Source organism: Mesoplodon mirus (genome assembly GCF_964341445.2).
Source record: "Mesoplodon mirus genome assembly, chromosome: 6".
NCBI classification, from domain to species: domain Eukaryota; kingdom Metazoa; phylum Chordata; class Mammalia; order Artiodactyla; family Ziphiidae; genus Mesoplodon; species Mesoplodon mirus.
In genome coordinates this window covers 79,381,746-79,405,655 of record NC_138982.1, presented here as the reverse complement: position 1 = coordinate 79,405,655, position 23,910 = coordinate 79,381,746, and the positions used below count along the sequence as shown (strand labels likewise).

The following is a 23,910-nucleotide window of genomic DNA, read 5'->3' as shown; positions in this document are numbered from 1 at the left end:
TGCCTCTCAGCCAAAAAAACCAAAACATAAAACGAAAGCAATATTGTAACAAATTCAATAAAGACTTTAAAAATGGTCTACATCAAAAAAAAAAAAAACACTTTAAAAAGATAGAAAAAAAAATCACTCCTCTGGTCCTTACTACAGTGTAATAGACAAGAGAGTAAAAATAGTTATATATAGTTGTGACCACAATACATAGGCAAATCCCTGAATATGTTCTATTCAATATTGTTTCATATACACTTTCTCATGTTTCTAAATTCTTTTCATTTTTATAATTCTTGAAATTGTATTAGTCCAGTGGGTTGAAATGCTGTAATTTGCTTTATTTGTATGTGTGTGTGTTTTACTCATTCAGAAGTTATTGCCCCATTGTCTTCTTTGGTTTATGGTTGCTAAGGAGCTTTCATTCTAACTGTCATTGTTTTATAGGTATTCTTTCTTCATTTTTTTTAAAGAATGAAAAGATTCAATTCAATACTTCTTCTTTGTAAATTTGAAAAAATATTTTATGCTTTTTGTTTAGCAGCTTCACCACAACATATCTAGGTGTGGATTTATCCTCATTTATCTTACTCGGTACTTAGAACACACTTTTGATCTGAGGTCTGAAAAGTGTTCTGCGTTTGGCAGTGGGGGGAAGCCACTGACAACATCTGCCAGGGAAGTTTCAGCAGAGAGGTGGGGACAGAGGCTGGGGGTGGAGGCAGCAATCTCCACTTACTCTTTCAGAGAGTTGACTAGAGTCTGTCATACAGAGTGAAGTGAGTCAGAAAGAGAAACACAAATACCGTATGCTAACACATAAATATGGAATCCAAAAAAAAAAAAAAAAAGGTCATGAAGAACCTAGGGGCAGGACAGGAATAAAGATGCAGACCTACTAGAGAATGGACTTGAGGACACGGGAAGGGGGAAGGGTAAGCTGGGACAAAGTGAGAGAGTGGCATGGACATATATACACTACCAAATGTAAAACAGATAGCTAGTGGGAAGCAGCCACATAGCACAGGGAGATCAGCATAGAACAGGGAGATCAGCTCTGTGCTTTGTGACCACCTAGAGGGGTGGGATAGGGAGGGTGGGAGAGAGACGCAAGAGGGAGGAGATATGGGGATGAATGTATATGTATAGCTGACTCACTTTGTTATACAGCAGAAACTAACACACCATTGTAAAGCAACTATACTCCAATAAAAATGTTAAAAAAAAATAGGAGAAAGAGAAACTAAAAGCAGTAGCAGAGGGTACTGCTGAAGTAACTGCTGTGAGGACGGGAGAGGGTGGTGAGCAGGGCGAGCAGCTCAGAGGCCAAGTTAAGTGGAACTAGAGACTACCAATTTGTAATGTCACCAGCCTGATCAACTGCATAATTTCCTCCAGGAGTGCTCAAACATTCAGTCCTAAGAACAGATATGTAGATCAAAAGTAGATTGCTCTTGGGATGAAATCTGCACAAAGGGGCAAGTTTATTGAAGTTGCTTGCAAGAGAATGATTGAAAAAATATTCTATCACTGTGCTATCCAATATGACAGCCACCGGCCACATGTGGCTATTTAAATTTAAATTAGTTAAAATTAAATAAGATGAAAATTCAGTTTCTCAGTCATACTAGCTACTTATTAAGAGAGTGCTTTTGGAAAGCACTGCATTATAGGGTCTAGACTGGACAGAGCTGAGGTCTTAATAAAGTTGAAGAACAGATGTAGGTAGAGTAATCAAGAGCAAACCTTGGTGGAAAATATCTTGTGGACAGAGATTGGTACATTGAGATTCTAGGGGCAGAGGTGTTCTTCGTGATAAGGTTTAGGATTATGTCATGGGAAAGGGGCTGCTGAAATAGCCTGTGGATGAAGATCTTTGAAGTGGAAACGATCAAAGACCTTTGAGGCAAGGGTGTTGGTAAACTCATCCATGCCAAAGTCACCCAATTTGATAGGAATAATTGATTGGAAAGAAAGACCTTGCATCTAATGACAAAAATCTTCAGTGAGCAAGGAAGTAGTGACAAATGATTAGTAGCTAACAGCAGTGAGGGAGGAGAACACCTCAAAAGGGGAAGAGTGTTGCTCAAGGTCCCTCTGATGTGTGATAAAACAAGCAGTGGCTGGAGGCATGTGACATTCTTTGGCCTGGATTTCAATGAAAGCACAACCCTGGGGGAAACATTTGATGAAGAGGTTGAAGACATAGAGGAGTTTATTACAATGGAATGAGGCTTCCATAGGGCCTAGTAAAGCTTTGGAGGAAGTTTAGTAAAGAAGGGAAATCCATGAGTACAGATAAGCATAGTAATATGAGGAAGATATGACCCTAGAATACATAAGACATGCATGCGGGGTAGTAGCTGGGGAAGACTGAAGTCCCAGGTGGGGTCAGAGACCTCACAAAGTTAGAAGACTGTAGTTTTTGTCTGACAGACAAACAGTTTCTTGCTGATGACGTCCTCAAGTATCCTTTGAAAGAAATGTCTCCAGCTGATTAGGGAGGTGTCTAGATGGATTCTTGAGTGCCTAGCTCCTATCATCATCATAGCAACCAGTTATAACTAGACCCAGACCATTTCTATGACTCAAGTGCTAGGAAAGAGAGAGAATCGCGATGCTTACCCTCCAGTGGAGCCCAGCAAGTCCTGTAGCTGGGTGGCATAAGGTTTGGGGTCATAACAGGGGAGGCCTGAAGCCACTTAGAAAAAACAGACTTTGAGCTAAATCTTCCCCACATCATCAGAGAGGCAATTAGCATGCATAGCTCTAAGTGATGTCATGGAAGCCAGTGGTTGGCAAGGAACTATGGAGTAAGTTGTGAAATACTTTCAGTTGCCCTCAGAATGGACTTCAGAGTGATTTCCACCCCAGGGTGAAGAGAGAGGGTTTGGAGAAGGATGGATGGAAACAAATTTTTCTTGTTCTGTCATCTCTCTGTTCCACTCTGGAGGCAGAGATAGAAATACTCTATTGCAGCTTCTCAAACTGGAAGTCTGTTAAAAATGCAGATTCTGACTCAGAAGGTCTGGAGTGGGGCCAGGGATTCTGCATCCCCTTGGGGATGCCGATGCCTTTAGAGCACAGACCACACTTTCGGTTGGCAGGTGAGAGGGGAACAGTTACATGGGTGGAAAGAAAATTCTGTATAATCTTTGGGAGAGGGAGCCTGGGTCTTGGACCCCTCTGTGAGTGGAGAGAATGGGTGGGCAGGAGAAGAGGCTCTGTGAGGCTCTGTAGAGAAGCAACCCTAAGTCAGGAAGACAGAAGAAGCCAAAGGCAAAGTCATTTCCAGGCCAGAGGCGCTGCTGAATAATAACGTAATGGTGACTGTTAACTGGCAGAATTTTCAACTATATGTTTGGTTTCCCCACCAGGTCATCTGCTCTATATCATATGGCAAGTTAGTGATAAAACCAGTGTGAGTTTCCCCAGAGATAGTTGCTAGAAGCTTTTACAGTAGGTGACACCCTTACATTGTCATTCAGAGTTTAGCAGAGGAGTACCAGCACCCCAGGAGTGCCTGATAAGTAGTTACTGAACACAGTAAGTCTTCTTTAGGTCCCCCTTTCACTGTTCCAGGTACCCAGGTAGATTTTCCCACCTCCCTCCAATATGGGAATGCATCTTGTACAGACTGTACTTTCTGCTTTCAAGGGCTTCACAGGCTTCTAGTGAGTGTAATGCAATAGGCAGTGATTCAAACTTGTGCCGACTCTCACTGATGCCTGGAGTCCCTTCCCATAGAGTTCAAGACTACCCCAGGCACCCACCCCCTTGATTATGGTCCTCACTGGGCCACTCTGCACACAGTTCAGTTTCACCAAGTGCATATCTACTTCCTCTTAGAAGAGAAACCTATTGATCAGATCAATTTAATTTCTCCTTCCACCCCTCAAAGAACGCCTCAAAGCTTCCCTGGTAGCGCGGTGGTTGAGAGTCCACCTGCCGATGCAGGGGACACGGGTTCGTGCCCCTGTCCGGGAGGATCCCACATGCCGCGGAGCGGCTGGGCCCGTGAGCCTGCGCGTCCGGAGCCTGTGCTCAGTGAGAGGCCCGCGTCACGCCAAAAAAAAAAAAAAAAGAACGCCTCAGATAACTCCTCTCATCTCCCTCACCAACCTGCTTCTCCTTTCCTCCTTAACTGTCAACATCCCTTTACTGAAGTCTGGAATGATGAAGCTTTACTTAGAACCCATCCTAACTCCCTCCCCAAGGTGGCGTCTAACTTCATATTAACTAAGAAACGGCATTTCTCCCCTAACCCTGCACTTCTCACTCACCACTACTTAATTTCTTGTCCGGGTCTCAAGTAATTCTGTGATCCAGAATAGGTCCTACAGAAACCCTATAATCAATCACTTTTAAGGAGTGAGGAGACCCAAATCCCTCCACAAACCCCAATATGCCCTCAGGGATGAAAGCCTTTCTCTGAACTCTCCCAGTACATTCTCCAGGGGTTGAAAACATTTCCAAAAGCAATGCATGCTGGGGAGAGCAAGTCTGTAGTACCTGGGGATTCCCCAGTACTCCAAAAGTACATCCTCACCTTCCCATTTATGATTCATTTCCAGCATTTCATTCATGTATCTTAAATGGTCTTCGACCACCACAATCCCAAAACAACCATCAAATCTGCCCAGTTCTCTTTCTGATCTCTGAAAGAGCTTAGCGAGGTCACAGAATAGAAGCCTTGGTTGACCATTTGTGTCATTTCCAAACTGTTTTATACCCTTGGGAGAGCTGGCATGGGAGCAGCAGTCATGAGGGAAACTTTATAAAGGGAACTATCTGAATTTCAAAGATATTATTCACTGTGATCCCCAGCTACCAAGGCATAATGAAAGGAGGGATATCGGAACTCTTTTCACCACAGCAGGCCAAGGAATAAGGGGAGAGGGAGGGGAGAAGGGAGCTTTTGGTCATGGTGAAGAAGTAATGGAGCCTGTAACAGCTACAGTGAAGAGAATCAATATTCAGATTATAGGGAAGTAAGCAATGGGTGAATGAGTTGTCTAACTTTGCTGATTTTCTCTGTTCTGGGATTTAAATTCACAGAACCATAGTACTGGAAAGAAACTTAGAACATTTAGTCCACCCTTTCATTAAACAGATAAGGAAACTGAGCCTCATAGGAGTTGCAGTTTGCACAAGGCCACCCAGTTAGTTATCAGTAGAGTGAGGACAAAAGCCCCTTCCTTTCTGCACATGCCAATGTGTATGCACAGTTCCAGAGTTTAATATCTACTTCTTCAAGATCATTACTGATAAGATAGCATCTGGGTATTGTATAAAGAGAATGGAGTTTCTGGGTTTTTTTTTTTTTCTTTCTTTCTTTCTTCCCTTTTGTGTCTCTTTCCCCACTTTCCATCTTCCCTTCTTTCAGGTGCTGCTTCCTTGGAAAGTCAGGCATTTTTCAATGAGACTGGAGACCTGCCATGCCACTTTCCAAACTCTCAAAACCGAAACCTGGATGAGCTGGTGATATTTTGGCAGGACCAGAATAAGTTGGTTCTCTATGAGCTGTACAGAGGCCAAGAGAAGCCTCACAATGTTCATCCCAAGTATATAGGCCGCACGAGCTTTGACCGGGACAGTTGGACACTGCGACTCCACAACGTTCAGATCAAGGACAAGGGCTCGTATCAATGTTTCATCCATTATAAAGGACCCCAAGGACTGATTCCCATCTACCAGATGAGTTCTGACCTGTCAGTGCTGGGTATGTAGCCAATGGTGCATTCAGATCCGGGGCCGTCTCAGATGAGACTGCAATAGGTGGGGGAGAGGGCCGCCTCGAGAGAGGCAGAGGACAGCCAATTCTGGGAAGCCCGTTTGAAGGGAGTGCAGGGCTTGGGAGTAGGAAACTAAAAGTCCTTCGTACTTTTTATAGTTTACTTCTGAATGATCTGTAAGAATCTGCTCTGGGGACCAGATAGAGCTAACTAAACCAAGGTAATGTGGCTAAGTGAAAACCATGGGTGATTTGGCCCTTAAGTTTATATGAACCATATAGGTCTCAAATCTCTTTTACATTCATTTTCTCCTTTAGTCCAAGAGTTCTCACCCACTAAATCTTTGCCTGGAGCTCCTACCTAGGGTGACAGCTGGCTGATTTGGGCTTTCCCTTCAGCCTCCTGGAGGTTGCTTATGACTTGTTTGCTGCCCAACCAAAAGCCCAGTAGACAGGAGGGAAATAACCCAAGGCACACAATCCAAAAGCTGACAAACCAGCTCCCTTGTTTTTCCAGGCCTTGAAAAACCTAAATGTCACTACAGATTTTTTAAAATTAAAATACAGTAAAATTATTTTTATTTTGGTGTACAGTTTGGTGTTCTATTAATATGAACTCATGTATAGATTTATATAACCAGCAATATAAACAGGACACAAATCATTCTCAGCACCCTAAAAAAATTTCCCCATGCTATACCCTCATAGTCATACCCTCTCTATACCCATAACCCCTGTTTTGCAACTTATAGTCTTATCTTTGTGTGAATGTCACATAAATGAAGTCATACAGTATGTAACCTTTTACGACCAGCTTCTTTTATTTAACGTAATGTCTTTGAGAGTCATCCAAGTTGTTGCATGTATCAAAAATCTGTTCATTCTTATTACTAAGTAGCATTTTGTTTATCTACTCAACCCATGGAAAGACATTGGGTTGTTTTCAGTTTGGGGCTATTATGAATAGATTTGCTGTAAAAATTCACGTACAAATTTTTTGAATAAACATAAGTTTTCATTTCTCTAGAGTAGATACCCAGGTGTGGGATTACTAGGTCCAGATTAATTATTGTTAATGAGGTTTAAAGTAGGTAACACCATGGCAATCCTCCTTCTACCGGCCACATCACATACAAGCAGAGTGCTTAAGGAGTAGGTGGATATAGCAAAACTTGTAACAATATCATGCGAATCACTGAAGTTTTAGAAACAATATTCTAAATTATAAATTAGTATGTAGAACCTGCACAGTACCTACTGACTACAGAAGAAGAGCAAGGGATTTGGCTGGCAGAAGGAGCTAGCCCTCCTGTTGCTCAGAGAGCACCTCCTTGATTGGGGTAAGCGGGAAGTAAGCATGGTGGCCCCAAACTCCATTCCTGAAAAACAAATGTGGGATCATTATGTGGCTCTCACCGTGGGCTGAGGTCCACAATTTAGACACCCTGAGGCCTGCCAGGTGTGCCCCCAGTGAGTTCCCAGGATACCTAGTTATTTGTTGTTCCCTTCTAGATACATCTAAATTTAAACTGATTTTTTTTGGTATCTCTATTCTGCTTTCAGCTAACTTCAGTCAACCAGAAATAAATCTAATTCCTAATCAAACAGAAAATTCTAATATCATAAATTTGACCTGCTCATCTACACAAGGTTACCCAGAACCTCAGAGGATGTATATATTGCTAAAAACTAAGAATTCAACTACTGAGTATGACACTGTCATGAAGAAATCTCAAAATAATATCACAGAACTGTACAACATTTCTATCAGCATGTCTTTTTCCATCCCTCCTGAAACAAACGTGAGCATCTTCTGTGTCTTGCAACTTGAGCCAACGAAGACACTGCTTTTCTCGCCACCTTGCAATATAGGTAAGCCTGACAGTTTCTTTTATCAGGTATTATACACAGATGGGTAAGGCAGATCATCCAGTGTCCCCTGCTTGCCAGGAGACTCCAACTGGGCCATTTTCATACTGTTCGGAAAGACCCAGACAGAGGGCTCCTGCTTCATCTGAGTGCTACCAGGTCCAAGAGGCTATGAACCTATGCTGCTCTTGAGGAAGCACGTTCTTAGCCTTGACACTGGCCCAGTCTTTTGGGCTACCTTTAGATAGAAGATTCTGAAGCTTAGGTTCGAAGATGCAGGATTTCTCCAGGCTAAAATTCTCCCACTCATTAAAACACACACACACTTTCATATATACATACAGCACTTGTTATGAGTACAAAACCATTCTAGACATTGTTGGTTTCAGGGGAGAAAACCAAAAGGTATAAGACACGCTCTCTGCCCTTCTAATAGAATCAGAACTCCACGATGGACATACATGGTAAATTGGATTGTAAAAGGATTGAATTAGAATCTAAATTATATCCCATGGAAATATACAACTAAATTTAAAAACAAGAGTGACCGATAATAAGATTTATAGGCATTCAGAGATAGGCAAGTTCTTTGAGGGTCAGTGAAGACTTCCTAAAGAACATGGGACCTTATATTACCATAACAGAAATAAATGGGCTTAATAAGTGTGGTAAAGAGATGACAGGTACTCAAACTTGTGGTATCTTCTGAAAAATTCTGAAACAGCATTCAGGCTTGGGAGGTGAGAGGGCCACAATCTATTAGCAGTATCTGCCATGGGCACAGGCAGTGGTGGCCATCAGTACGTATGTGTCAAGGAAATACGCAGAAGCAGAAATGCTTGTGGCATGTTGACAGTGTAGTATGGGGGCCAATCCCACTGGGAAAGGGTTGAAACTAAGCAGTGTACACTAATAGGAGTCTGCCATTTTAAATTCCTGGCTTTGCCCTAGAATACATCCATATTCGAGACCCCACTTTTGAGGAGCAGTAATTGCAAGAGTCTCTCCTGCAATAAAGGCACTCTGTACCCACACTGCCTTCAACACTGCTTGTTCTGATCCTGACCCCTCCCCCCACCCATCTGCCTTCTGTTTGCCTTGGCCCCTCCTCCAGCTCTGGCCCCTTGGTTTGCCCCCTCCTAAGGCATCCATCCAGCTCCTTGCTCCATCCTCTGGCTTTAATGCCTCCCCTCTCCTGGTGTTTCATTGTTCAAACATAACTTGGCCTCTTGATGCATTCTTACGGACAGTCCCTGGGGCCAGTCCCCACCAGCCAGCTTAGCTGTACCAGTGGGCCAGTCCCCTGTGCAGGTGCTGATTTCCTTCTGATCAGACACCTCTGACCCTTGACAGTTCAGTAACTAGCGAGGTCACCCTGTCTGTCCTGGTTGCTTCCACTGTAGCCTCTCTTGGCCTGATAGAAGCCTCTCCCATGCTGTCCTGAAATTTAGCACCTTCTTGGCACTGCCAACATCACCACACATGACACACCCTGGGGCTCTCTGCCATGACTCCCACAGGAACAGAGCCTCGCCACCACTAGAGCCTCATCGTGGCTCACCTTTCTGCTGTTTCTCAACTGCTGCCAAAACCTTCCTAGCTGCCGCCATCTTCAGAAATGTTTCAGCTCTAGCTGCCTCAGGAAGATGGGGCTTGCCTCTCTGTGTCCCTATTCTATGGCTAGATCAGATATAGGTTAGGCCCTGTGTCAAGGAATCTTTTTGGGTATCAAAAGGTAGCAGCCTCCATGTTAACAAGTATTACCCTCCTTTACTGGGATGCCAAACAGGTTCAAGTGAGATTAAACTGGGATAGACACAAAAAGTGTTGAATGTGGCCTGCAGTACCAACAATTCCTTTTCTTAAGGTCCCATAAACAGGGCATGGGTACACAAAATGCCTCTAAGCTAATGGGAGTTCAGCTGGTCCTATTCTCCTGTAATTTGAGATTAACTACCAGACCTCTTCCCATAAATGTCTATAAAATAGGCCACTCAGTCCTAATTTTTCCGCCCAAAGCCTGTTTTTTAACTTCCTGTAAGTTTAGGAGTCCTTGTGCAAGGAAGTAAGTCCCGACTTCCCAGGAGCTGATTCTAACCCTGATCCTCAGGGCATGAAGACATATCAAAAGTTTTCCAGTATGAGAGACAGGCTGAAAGCCATGCTTGAGGTAGTCCACCTAGACATCAGGGGAAAGAACAAACAAACCTGGAGATGGGGGCCTGTAAAGAGGCTGCTATGTTTGTCTGGGTGAGAGGTGTCTGGAGCCTGATTTAGAGATGATAGTGGATGGAGGAATTACTATAAGAGAAACTTCAAAACGTGGGGCCCAGGGTGTCCTTGGTGGTGCAGTGGTTGAGAGTCTGCCTGCCGATGCAGGGGACACGGGTTCGTGCCCTGGTCCGGGAAGATCCCACATACCGCGGAGCGGCTGGGCCCGTGAGCCATGGCCGCTGAGCCTGCGCATCCGGAGCCTGTGCTCCGCAACGGGAGAGGCCACAACAGTGAGAGGCCTGTGTACCGCAAAAACAAACAAACAAACAAACTTGGGGCCTGACCACATAGGGGGCTGAGGAAGCCGGATGCTGCCCAGATGACTGTACCTTCAGAGCCTCAGTACAGGTACGTTACCCAGAATCCAGAACCAAGGGCCAAGGTGACCCTCTTCTAGATCATGGTCATTGTCATCTCAGTCTCTGGGAAGGGAAGGCAAGGCAGCTCAGTCCAGGCACTTGGTCAGAGTCACTGGCTTGGTTCTCAGTCAGCTGCCGAGGCCCTGAGACTGGGATTTTCTATGGCCCAAATCATGTGGATTTCAGGCTGCTCTGGCAGTAGATCCCTGAGGAGATGCTGGCATGTAAATAAAGAGAAGAGCAGCAATTATAAAGCTTTTATAATCAACCTTCCTGGCTGATTGAAAACTTGGGTTCATTTTTAGATGCAAAGCCGCCTGTGCCAAGCCCCCCTGTCCCAGACCACATCCTCTGGATTGCAGCTCTACTTGTAACATTGGTCGTTGTGTGTGGGATGGTGTTCTTTCTAACACTAAAGAAAAGGAAGAAGAAGCAGCCCGGGCCCTCTAAAGAATGTGGTGAGTCAGTGCTTGTCCTCTCTGCAGATTGCCACTTTGCAGCTAACTTCCCAATCAGCTGCCTTCTGGAGCTCGTTGGCTGAGCCCAGTCTGGCAAAAAGTCAGCAGGTGTTTGGAGGAAAAGGTTCCCTCAGGGTTTCGAGCCCATATATATGGGACTCAGCAGCTGATAAGGTTGCCTGGATTTCCAGGAAAGGCAACACTTCTAACCTAAGGTTTACAAATGTACTTCTGGTTTCCAAACAAAGCTGATTATTCCTTGCCTTACCTACTTTATTTCATGAGGTTACTGTGAGAATTCAGTGAAGTAAAATGGTGAAAACACTTCTAAATGTTCACGATTATGGACCTGATGATGTTCAAGCAGGGATGTTTGGTGGGAGAAGGGGAGGATTAGGTGACCATAAGATTTGCCTTCTCATCTCTAAAAGTCTCGGTTTACTGAGAAGTAAGTTAGATGAATTATTCCCCACTGACTTTAAAAAATAATATTAACTCATCTGGATTACCAAGTAGTACATATCCATTACCAAATATACTGAAAATAAAAATCACCTATAGTTCTACTAGTAAGAAAAAATGATTATGCTGACATTTTAGTGTAAAACTTCCAGATTTTTCTATGTATTAATCTGTTATTTTTCCATAAGTGGGATAGTATTATGAGGACTGTTTTTCACAATTTGAATAATATAACATGTACTGTTTTCTAACTTTTTCATACTAAATGTTGGAAGAATATTTTCAGTGTCACTAAGTATTATTCTACAGCATCATTTAAAATGGCTGCAAGATACCCCATTATGTGGATACACCTTAATTTATTTAACCAAGTCCATATTGTTGGACAGTTGGGTTGTTCCCATAGTTTTGCTATTTTAAACAGCACTGCATTGAGCAGCCTCCCCATTGACTTCTGTTGTAAAAATGCCCTGTGTTCAATGGGGGGCAAAGTGGTCCCTGACTTTGTAAGAATCTCATGCCTGTTTGTGGTTTGGGCTGGTTTGGATGAAGTTGTAAGATAAGCTTGGGCTTTATCTCAGTAATTGCCTCCAGTAAAGTTTGGTTGGTGCTAATAATTAAGGTAAAACCTTCTTACTCACTTATGGTAAAAAGCACAAGATGAGTAATGCTTCTGGTCAGCATCTTAAGATTTCAGGGTGCTGCTTTTAAGATCCATCTAGAACATAGATGGATGACATTAGCAGTCATTCATTTCATCCAGCTGTATTCCAAAACCAAGAAATTTAGGAGTGATAATCCAGTTTCAATACATTAACACAAAGCATATGGCAGAGCCATTCAAACTGCCAAAGTACAGGGTACACTGAGAGATTTCTATGATACACAGTGTAAAATTCAGAGTGCAGGGTCAGATGTACAGATATATCATGCTTGTCCAGGCTTTGACTTTTCAAAATGAGCGTTTTGAACTTCTCTTTCTCTCAATCTCTTTGCCATTTAGAATTAGCTAAATGTGCAGAAGCAACCTTCTGCTTGGAAATAAGCTGTCTCCTAAATCTGGTTTTGTATTGGAATGATTAGCTTACAAACGAAACAAAGAAAAGGGATGGAGAAAAGCCAAGTAAAATGTTTCTTCCCCTAAAAAGCAATCAGAAAAATTCAGGAGACTAGATAAAGGGAGTTAAAGAGGATGTGTCTGTATACATGAGAGAGTTGTAAGGGTGTCTGTTGCATTTGAGATGGTCAAATTGAGCTATGAGTATTAAAAGGCAGAAGACCACAAGAGAGCATAGTGCATATACGACCCCCTCAAGAATGTGATAAAGAATATTGGTAGATAAAAGTTGTTTGGTCAGATAGTCACATGTGCCAGTAAGTTTGGTCAAAGAAAAGAGCCTTGATATCCCTGGAGGAGGGAGATGTACCAAGTAACTATGCCACGTAGATATGAGATGTTTGTAAAACTGGGTTTTGTAACTTTAGCAATGTCTGCTCTTGTTTGTGGATACCCCTGGCATTGGCTGTATGATAGGCAGAATAATGCCACCAACAAGATATCCACCTCATATACCCCAGAATCTGTAACATGTTATCCTACATGGCAAAAGGGACTTTTCATACGTGATTAATATACTGAGTTTAAAATGATGGGTTTATCCGGGATTATCCAAGTAGATCCAATCTAATCACGTGAGTCACAGAATCCTTCCCACCTGGATTAGAAAGATGAAATGGAAGGAGGAGAGATCCAAAACTTGAGACAGGCTCAACGCACAACTGCTGCCCTTGAAGATGGAGGAAGGGGCCGTAAGCCAAGAAATGTGGGTGGCCTCTAGAAACTGGAAATGGCCCCCAGCTGAAAGCCAGCAAGGAAATGGGTATCTCAGTCCACAAGGAACTAAATTCTGCCAGTAGACAAACATGGAAACAGTCATGACACATCCACAGAGACACAAGCTTACTGATGAGTAGAAATTTCTCCAACAGTGCAGCTTCCTCCTAACCCAATATTAATCCTCTTCTCAGAGGAGTCAGCCCTCCAACTAACTAACTTGGCATCAAAAGTCCTTTCCAGTGATTGTTCAGTAGTTACAGTTTTTGTATTCCTCAACCGTACATATTTACCCTGTTTAGGCTGTTAAATGAATAAAAGGGAAATGCCATGGTTGTTCTAGCTGGTTTCTAATCTCTCTTCCCTTTTTTTGTTTTGTCAAATAGGGCAGTTAAAGCATGAGAAATTGTAACCTTCAATTACTGTCTTTTCCCAATCAGAAGTTACCCTCTCAGCTTACCCATTGGGGAGAAAGACTAAAATAGCTCCTCCTGAAGTTTTACTTCCTCATTTGGTTCTTGTCTGACTAAAATCTGTCTTGTAATAGTGTCTAGCAACCTACAATTTTTACAACTTGCCTCCCTCCTCCAAATTTGGAAGAGCCTCGGCTCTTTCAGGAATGATTTCTTAAAGGGCAAATGTCTTTTCCAAAATAAATCATTTTTAACCACCATTTAAACAGAAAGTTTCACAGGGCTTAAAAACTGAAACTAGGTGATATCATCATATCTACTCTTCAAAATGCTAAATTTGTAATCAAATCCAAAAGTTTAGAAGCTGTCTTTTTATTGTCTGCTTTCATTTTAAAATAGAAGCTTTAAAAAAAAAAAACGGTGGTGATTTTGTCATGAGTATGAAAGGATAATATTATTTGTGTTGGTGTACAGACATCCTGAAATACTGTATTCAGCTATAAGAACCATTATTTTTAAGAGGAACTTTGACAAAAATAGAATGTAACTAGATTTACAAAGTATCTGGAAGATCAGTCAAATATACAATGGAATATTACTCAGCCATAAAAAGAAACGAAATTGAGTTATTTGTAGTGAGGAGGGTGGACCTAGAGTCTGTCATACAGAGTGAAGTAAGTCAGAAAGAGAAAAACAAATACCATATGCTAACGCATATATATGGAATCTAAAAAAAAATGGTACTGATGAACCTAGTGGCAGGGCAGGAATATGGACGTAGACATAGAGAATGGACTTGAGGACACGGTGGGTGGGGTGGGGGAAGCTGGAGCAAAGTGAGAGTAGCATTGACATATATACACTACCAAATGTAAAATAGATAGCTAGTGGGAAGCTGCTGCATAGCACAGGGAGATCAGCTCGGTGCTTTACAATGACCAAGAGGGGTGGGATAGGGAGGGTGCACGGGAGGCTCAAGAGGGAGGCGATATCGATATGAGGATATATATATGCATATGGCTGATTCACTTTGTTGTACAACAGAAACGAATAAAGCATTGTAAAGCGATTTTACTCCAATAAAGATGTATTTTAAAAAAAGAAATATCTGAAATAACTGAGAATGCTCAGCCAGGGGGAAAAAAAAAAAGCCTTGGGGAGGACACAAGTGCTGCCTTTAAATATCTAAAAACTGCCATAGGGTGCAAAGATCATACTTAACTGAGGCTCTAAAGGGTATCTTAATGAAGGTTATAAGAAGGTAGAAGGAAATAAGAGACTTTTCTAACAGTTAAAGCTCTTTTAAAATTATATAGAAGACACAGACTTTTCCTTCCTCCCATTAAGGATTAACTACTACAGGAATTGCCCTCCTGCCGTAAACAACTAGAATCAGACAAAATATATGCAACAACTGTTTTCAGATATTGGACAACAGGCTACAGAAAACTATAGTCCCTGAGAGAAGGGAAAAGATGAGGTGAGCCCTATGATTGTCCACAACTTACTGCCTGGAGTCAGTTTCTAGGCTGCTCTGAAGGCAGGGGGAGCCCTAATACCAAAACTAGAAAAAGACATTACAAGAAAAGAAAACTACACATATCCCTTGTGAACATAGATGCCAAAATGCTCAACAAAATTAGCAACTGAAATCTAGCAATGTATTAAAAGTATTATACATCATGATTAAGTGGGGTTTATTCCAGGAATATAAGGTAAGTTTAACATCCAAATATCAAGCAATAAAACTCACCTATTGAAAGACTGAAAAGAGAAATCATGTGGATACAGAATACATGTCAATGGATACAGAAAAAGCATTTGGCAAAATTAGTACCCATTCATAATTTTTAAAAAGAAAGATAAACTCTCATAAAAGTAGGAATACAAAAGAATTTCCTCAACTTGGCAAAGAACAGCTACTAAAATCCTTTAGTTAGCATCATAGTTAATAATAAAAGACTGATTCCTTTCACCTAAGATCAGGAATAAGGCAAGGATGTCACTCTCACTGCTTCTGTTCAACCTTGTACTGGAGGTCCTAGCCAGTGCCACAACTCTACAAAAAGAAAAAAAAGGCATACATATTGGAAAGAAGTAAAACTGCCTTATTTTGCAGATGACATGATCATGTTTGTAGAAAAGCCTAAGGAATCCATTAAAAGCTATTAGAACTGATTTAGTGTAGCAAAGTAGCAGGATACAAGGTCAATACACAAAATCTATTGTTTTTCTACATACTAACAACAAACAATTGCACACTGAATTTTTAATACCATTTACAGTAGCATCAAGTAATATTAAAGGCTTTGGAATTAATTTTTAAAAACAAGTACAAGACCTGTATGTATACTGAAAACTAAAAAACATTACTACTGACAGAAGTTAAAGTAGACCTAAATAAATGGAGAATTATGCCGTGTCCATCCATGGTTTAGAAGACTAGCTATTAAGATATCAGTTCTCCCAAACTGATCTTTGGTTTCAATGCACTATCAATCAAAATCCTGGCAGGCTCCTTAGTGGAAATTAAAAAGCTTATTCTAAAAGTTATGTGGAAATGTAAAGGATCTACAATTGCCAAAACAATTCTGAAACATGACAACAAAGATGGTGGACTTATACTACCTAATTTCAAGATTTATTATATAGCTATAGTAGTCAAGGTGTGACACTGGTGAAAGGACAGACACATCAATCAATGGAACAAAATGGAGAGTCAAAAAATATGATTTTGTCAACTGATTTTGACAAAAGTGCCAAATTAATTCCATGCAGAAAGGATAGTCTTTTCAACAAATGGTATTGGGTCAGTTAGATATCCACATGGGAAAGTATGAACCTAGACACCCAAAAACATAACTTGAAGTGGATCATAAACCTAAAATAAGAGCTAAAATTTAAAAACTTTTGAAAGAAAACATAGAATAAAAATTTTGTGAGCTTAGGTTAGGCAAATCTCAGATAGGACACGGTAAGCACAAACTGTATTATAAAAAGATAAGATTGATAAACTAAACTTCATCAAAATTAAAAATGTTTGCCCTTTGACTTTAAGAAAATGAAAAGTCAAGCCACAGACTGGGACAAAATGCTTGCAAAATATAAATATAATAAAGGACTTATAACCAGAATACATACTTATATAATACTACTCAGTAATGAGAAGACAATCCATATAACAAAAGGCAGAAAGTAAAAGACTTGAATAGATACTTCACATAAAAATATACACAAATGTGGCCTCCCTGGTGGCGCAGTGGTTGAGAGTCCGCCTGCCGATGCAGGGGATGCGGGTTCGTGCCCCTGTCTGGGAGGATCCCACATGCCGCGGAGCGGCTGGGCCCGTGAGCCATGGCCGCTGAGCCTGCGCGTCCGGAGCCTGTGCTCCGCAACGGGAGAGGCCACAACAGTGAGAGGCCCGCATACCACAAAAAAAAAAAAAAAAAAAAAAAAAATACACAAATGGCCCATAAGCACAGTCACACAGTCATAACACCATTAGTCATTGGGGAAATACAAATTCAAACCATAATGAGATACCACCACATACCCACTAACATGGCTAAAATTAAAAGGACTGATAAATATCAGATGTTGGAGAGGATGTGAAGCAACTGAAATTCTTATGCTCTACTATACAACTCAGCAATCCTTGATATTTACCCATGAGAAATAAAGACATATGTCTTCACAGAGACACACACACAAATGTCCATAGCAGCTTTCTTCATAATACTGAAAATCTGGCATCCTGAATTTTTGCAGTTGATGAATGGATAAACAAATCGTGCTATATACATACAACGAAATACTGCTGAGCTATAAAAAGGAATGGACTACTGGTAACATAAAACAACATGAATGAATTTCAAAAGCATTACGCTATGTGAAAGACACTAGGCACGAAAAGACTACACATTACATGAAATCCTAGAAAAAGCAAAACTACTGTGGCATTAAGCAGATCAGTGGTTACAGGGGATGGGGTGGGGGGAAGGAATTGATTGAAAAGGGGCTGGAGGGAACTCTTTGGGCTTATATAAATGTTCTATATCTTGGTTGTGGTGGTAGTTACATGCCTGCATACATTTGTTAAACTCATCAAAATCTGTATGGAAAATGATTGGATTTTACTGTGTATCTTACCTCAATAAAACTGATTATTTTTAAACACACACACATGCACACACAAAGAGAACTGTCAAAATAGGAAGTGTTCAAAACCATTAGGGGTGTTGTTGAAAGGATTGCTGTGGTCCCTAAATTCCACCATGGACCCTGGGTTAACAACCCCTGCTATAAGGCTCAGAGTGGGACAACAGCACAGTCATAACAGTCAACACAGAGGAATTTTCACCCAAAGTTGCATCAGTAGTAAGTCCATGTCAGTAGGAACTCAGGCTTTGGGAGGTCTAGTGCACTAGAAATTTACCACTTGAACCTCTCCATGCAACCTTGTGTATTATTTGGTAGCACCAGCTGGCTAACCCATTTAAGCACCAACATCTGCAAGATTTCCTTTTCCTCCTCCTTCTAAACCTTTCTTTCAGAAAAGGATTGGAAACTTTTTCCCCCATCACTAAATGATTGCTAAAACTAAATGTATTATACCTCCCAGTAGTATTTTTAGTTTAGTAAAGAATAGAGCTGTAAGTAAAACCTATTCCCAACATTAGAACTTAAGGCACAATGAACAAAAGAAGGCATTTACTTTTTCGATGAAAGAAGCTCCTTCTCAGTCCCCATGAAATTTCATCAAGGAACCATCTATTCCACATATATGGCAACAACGATTTCTCTCTGAGTCCTAGGACTTAGGAGCCTCTTCAAACTTTCCCTCTTTTAGTATTTATGGGCAATACATTTTCTGAAGTTGTTTTTGTCTCTTTCAGAAACCATCAAAATGGAGGGGAAAGAGAGTGAACAGACTGAGAAAAGGTGAGTCCTGACCCTACAACATTGTTGAAAGAGGTACAATCCCCAGAGAGTCTATAATTTAACTAGGCTTGGTCTGAGGCATGCTGGGACCTCAGCATACATGAACTAATGGAGAGAAAAAGGAAAGTGAGACTAGTTAGGACTTGGAGGAAAATATCCTAGCTATAAATGGATGGCAGTGTGCCCTATGCACAATGCCCAAGGGTCATGGCAAGTTCAGTTGTGGTCAAGTAAAAAATTAATACCAAAAGGGTCTGATGTGGTGAGCATGGGCTGCATCTTATTCACCATGGTAACCGCAGTACCTGGCACAGTGCCTGGGTGTCCTACATGTGTGGATTGAATAAATAAATAAGTGAGGAGTGATAATACGTACCCTCTAGCCTCAGTGTCTTTGCATCTGCTGTGCCCTCTGTTTGGAATGTTCTTTGCCACTTCTTCACCTCATTCTTCAGATCCTGACTCAAGTTGCACTTTCTTAAAAACCCTTCCCAAACTAGATTGTGTCAGCCTGTTATAGTATCATGTGGATTCCTGTGTTTTTTCTTCATAACACCAGGTTATACTTATATACTGGTGTAATTATATTATTAAACTCTATAAACTTAACTAAATCAAACTTTATAGAGGGCAGGGAATATATCATTGAAGCTCATCATTGTGCTGCCAGAACCTAGCACAGTGCCTGGCATATAGTAGGTGCTCAATAAATTTTTTAAACTGTGAAATTGCAGCAGTAGATATGTTTGGATCTATAGAAAGTAGCCTTTTAATAATACTAACAGTTTTCAGTAGTTGTAATTTTCATGGTGAATACAGGTTGAAAGATGATAAAAGACTTATAGAATTTACACTCTAATGGTCTGATAAGTATATAACATGTTGAAAAGGAGTTTTGTGGAAAAATAAACATTATTCTGGGCTTTACTTTCTCTTACGTTTGCTTTCAGCTGAGCAATAATTTAAGATGTTTGTTTGATTTGTACTTATTTTTCATTTATTTGGCTTTCTTTCTAGATCCTTTACCTAATCAAATTCAAATAAGAACAGCACTTAAGTAACCCTAAATATGGCATAGGGAGAAGTGTGTATATCCTTTTCTTTATATTTTCCTTTGTTCACGTATGAGGGCTGTGGAAGGCAAAATTTGGTGAGGTGCTTTTTTTCTTTAAGAGTTCAAGTTTTCAGATTGTTTTAAAAAATTCAATTTATTCAAAGTAAAAAAAATTTACCCATTTCTCCCACCTCCATACCTCCCCCCCAACCTCTGGCAACCATCAATCTGTTCTCTGTATCTATAAACTGATTTTTTAAAATTATTATTATTCATTTATTTTTAGATTCCACATATAAGTGAAATAATATAGTATTTTTCTTTCTCTGTCTGACTTATTTCACTTAGCATAATACCCTCGAGGTCCATCCATGTTGTCACAAATGACAAGATTTCATTCTTTTTTATGGTCTACTGTATGTGTGTGTAGGTGTGTGTGTATCACAATTTCTTTATCCATTCATCCATCAGTAAACACTTAGGTTGTTTCCATATCTTGGCTATTAAAATAAATATTTGTTGAAAGAATGAATGTATGCATGAAGGAATACACAAAGATTCCTGGTGATCCATCCTTTCACAGCATAATGCAATCAGATTGTCTGTACTTCCACCCACCCTGAGAAACTGGACTCTCAAGAATATCAAGGCTCTGGTCACATAGTCATGGGGTCAAAGCAACCCTAAGTCAAAAACCTGGTCACAGGGCTTCCCTGGTGGCGCAGTGGTTAAGAATCCGCCTGCCAATGCAGGGGACACGGGTTTGAGCCCTGGTCCAGGAAGATCCCACATGCCGCAGAGCAACTAAGCCCATGTGCCACAACTACTGAGCCTGTGCTCTAGAGCCCGTGAGCCACAACTACTGAAACCTGCACGCCTAGAGACCGTGCTCTGCAATGAGAAGCCACCGCAATGAGAAGCCCGCGCATCTCAACGAAGAGTAGCCCCTGCGCACCACAACTAGAGAAAGCCTGCACGCAGCAACGAAGACCCAGTGCAGCCAAAAATAAATAAATTAAATAAATTTATAAAACAAACCTGGTCACGGAGACACAAGTCATGATCCCAGGGTGCACAGCTCCCAGTGTGCCCAGCACTTCTCTGGATACACCAGCCGCTGTGAGTCTCGGAATCCAGGATGTTGAGCCTAGGTGCTGAGATCTTGCCTGTCCTGTCAGACTTAGTTCAGAAGTGGTCCGGAAGAGCTGCAGAGGGAAGGCAGCAGGGAATCAGCATAGGGCAGGGGCAGGCCCAGACACAAATCAAAGATAGTAATTTAGGAAGTGTGGACGGTACATCTCCACCTCTCTTCGGTAGTTTATTTCTCCTCATTGCTATTGCAATGTCCCCTTATATTCTGCCCTATCATTGAAATCTAGAAAGAGAAAGTGGCTCTACTGTGAAATCTCACTGAATTCTTTTCTCTGTTTTTCCAGAGTAGAACTCCAAGAACCTGAAAGATCTGATGAAGCCCAGTGTGATATTAACATTTCAAAGACAGCCTCAGGCGACAGAAGTGCTACACATTTTTAATTAAAGAGTAAATGCCATATGACTATCCGGTTTTTATATGCTTTTCTTTTCAAGTTTTAACTGACCTTTTTCTTGTCTCTCTAAGCCTTCCCAGAAGGCAAGAAAATATTACTATTAATAATAGAGGGGGCTTCACGATTCACTCTAAGTGAAATAGCCTCCCTACAATGCCAGCTCTGCTCTCTATGCCAGGAGCAGATTTTAACTGTTTCTTTTCATTTCAGAGCACACTTGTGGGTCAAGCCCACCTAACTGGTTCCTGGCTCAGGAATCATGTGTAAGACTAACACCTCCTGTTTCAGATTCAGTCTCTTTTCTTAATGTTATAAATTGTGTTTTATGTAAAACTCCCAATTCCTGGAATTGTGGCTTTTATCTACTCTGAATCTCAGGTAGTGACCCATTCCATCTTGTATACCTGTGACCGAACAACTACCTTTTCAGTCCGGGTGGGAGTTATGTATTTTATGGCCTTATAGTGTTAATATTAATATTTTGAAGTATGAAGAAATATGTACTATAATAATGTAATTACTGAGAAAAGTCCACCCTCTGCTAAGGAGTTCCTGTCCCTCTGTGAGGGTCAGTAAGGAAAGTGGTGGCCCAGTGTGCTGACAACAATGAGCAGACCAACTCAAAATCTGGGAAATTAGAGACAGAGAAGGAACCAGTTCTGTAGCCATTACCACCTGGGCTGTTGCTAATGTTAAGGAGGATCCACCTGCCCAAGAAGCTACTGCTGAGCCTTAGGGAAGAGTGCTGGATAAATCAGGAGAGTGCTGTGCATCATAAACCCTACTTCTCTTCTCAAAGAAAATGACTGAGACGATGGCCTGGGGCAACTGTTCAAGAGCCAAGAGAGAGATCGCAATACTCAAAACAGGAAAGAAAATGAAAGATCTTGACCAACAGAAATACACATTAATGTTCAGTCTGTCCAGTCCTTCGACAAGCCATAGGAAGAGCAACAGGGGGACAGTCTGTCCAAATGGACTTAAGGCCGACTGCAGTTTCCTTGGAGGTTGGTGAGGGGTTTTGATGATAGCCAGGTTGTAGTGATGTTTCATCTGGCTGGAAGCAGAGCTGGCGGGGGAGAGGCGAGCTATCATCTTAATAATGGGGTGAATGGAAGGAGGCTCAGGGCTCTTTCAATGAATGGCTGAGAGAGAAGGAGCTGGGGCAGAATTAAAAGGACCAAAATACAAATTGCCCAGAGGCTGACTTAGCCTGCAGATATCCTAAGGAGGTGATGGTTGGCCCAGAGCAGGGCTAGCAAACTTGTGTCTGAGGACTGTCTATGCGTCATTCTCAATGACAGGAAACTTGGGCGCAAGAGAGGAATACATTAGCCCTGTAGAAATGAGTTAGGAGACTCTGGCTCTAAGGCAGCATCACTAAGGGATGGAGAAGCCTCAGTCCAAACCTAACGAGAACTTTGGGAAAGCCACAGAAATAGTAGTTCTTCTTATTCTACATAGAAGACCCTAAAGGGTTATAGACGGCTATGCCAGCCATGCTTGCACTTGTCATAGTACCATTTGTGTGCTCTGCCCTGCCCTTGCCTTCATTAGGCTCCAAGCATCTTGCTGGTTTGTTACATGGTGTTTTTTTTTTACTTTTTATTTTATATTGGAGTATAGTTGATTAACAATGTTGGGATAGTGTCAGGTGTATAGCAAAGTGATTCAGTTATACATATACATGTATCTATCCTTATACAGAGCAGTTCTCAATAAATTTCTATTAAAATGATGTCAAAGTCTAACTTTTCTTCTTCTATTTTAACAGTACTTACAGTCTGATATTACTCCCTCTATCCTCCTAATGTATGTCCTTCCTCTTAACAGCTCTAAGGTAGCCCCATTCTCCAGTCACCTAGCTAAAAGCCTCTGACTCACCCTAAACCCTCTCCTCTTCCCTTTCCTCTGTGTCTCATATGAGTCTATGTTTATCTAGTTACTGAGACATATGTCAGGTAAGGGATGTTGTTTCTCTGGATAACTAGGAAATCTGAAGTTAAGGAAGGGATTCTTGCTTTTCAGTTTGTAATGTTTTATTCCATGTAATGTGTGCTTGCATGTACGTTAAACAAAAGCTTAGTATAAAAATTTATTCATTGAAAATACTTTGATTATAAAATAAATGCATGTAATTGTATATTTGAAAGTTGCTAAGAGAGTACATCTTAAAAGTTCTCATCACAAGAAGAAAAATTCGTAACTATGTGTAGTGATGGATGTTAACTTATTGTGGTGATCATTTCATACTATACACTATATCAAATCATTATGTTGTACACCTAAAAGTAATACAATGTTATATGTCAACTATATCTCAATTAAAAATAAATAGATACATGGCATGTGAGAAGAGTCATTATGGAAATTATGGAAATTACGGAAAAAAGAAAACTGTCCAGGCTCTGTGAGGGCAGGAATGTGTCTAATTTCTTCACCAGTGGATCCCAGGCACCTAAGGTAATACCTCAAAACTATTTGTTTAAAAGGGACTTCCCTGGTGGCACAGTGGTTAAGAATCTGCCTGCCAATGCAGGGGACATGGGTTCGATCCCTGGTCCGGGAAGATCCCACATGCTGTGGAGCAACTAAGCCCACGTGCCATAACTACTGAGCCTACGCACCACAACTACTGAAGCCCGCGCACCCTAGAGCCCGTGCACCACGACTACTGAGCCCATGTGCTGCAACTACTGAAGCCCATGGACTCTAGGGCCCATGTGCCTCAACTACTGAGCCCGCATGCTGCAACTACTGAAGCCCATGGGCCTAGAGCCTGTGCTCTGCAATAAGAGAAGCCACCGCAATGAGAAGCCCACGCACCACAACAAAGAGTAGCCGCTGCTTGCTGCAACTAGAGGAAGCCTGCATGCAGCAGTGAAGACCCAATGCAGCCCAAAAATAAAATTAAAATAAAAAAATAAAAAAATAAAAAATAAAGATTGAATAAAACATTAACATGTCCTCTGGTGAA

At 41.3% G+C, this 23,910-nt stretch overlaps 1 protein-coding gene across 1 annotated transcript in view; it reads left to right on the top strand.

Annotated features, from left to right (window-relative positions):
* The window catches only part of CD86 (CD86 molecule), a gene marked incomplete at both ends in the record, with an annotated part of 40,355 nt that extends 19,436 nt beyond the window's left edge, over positions 1-20,919 (top strand). Inside the window, 5 exons of the mRNA XM_082624782.1 lie at positions 5,375-5,710; positions 7,286-7,594; positions 10,530-10,682; positions 18,287-18,332; positions 20,823-20,919. Coding sequence (XP_082480908.1) covers positions 5,375-5,710; positions 7,286-7,594; positions 10,530-10,682; positions 18,287-18,332; positions 20,823-20,919 — 941 coding nt within the window. The remainder of the gene's footprint in view (positions 1-5,374; positions 5,711-7,285; positions 7,595-10,529; positions 10,683-18,286; positions 18,333-20,822) is intronic.
* Between the last annotated feature and the right edge of the window lie 2,991 nt (positions 20,920-23,910).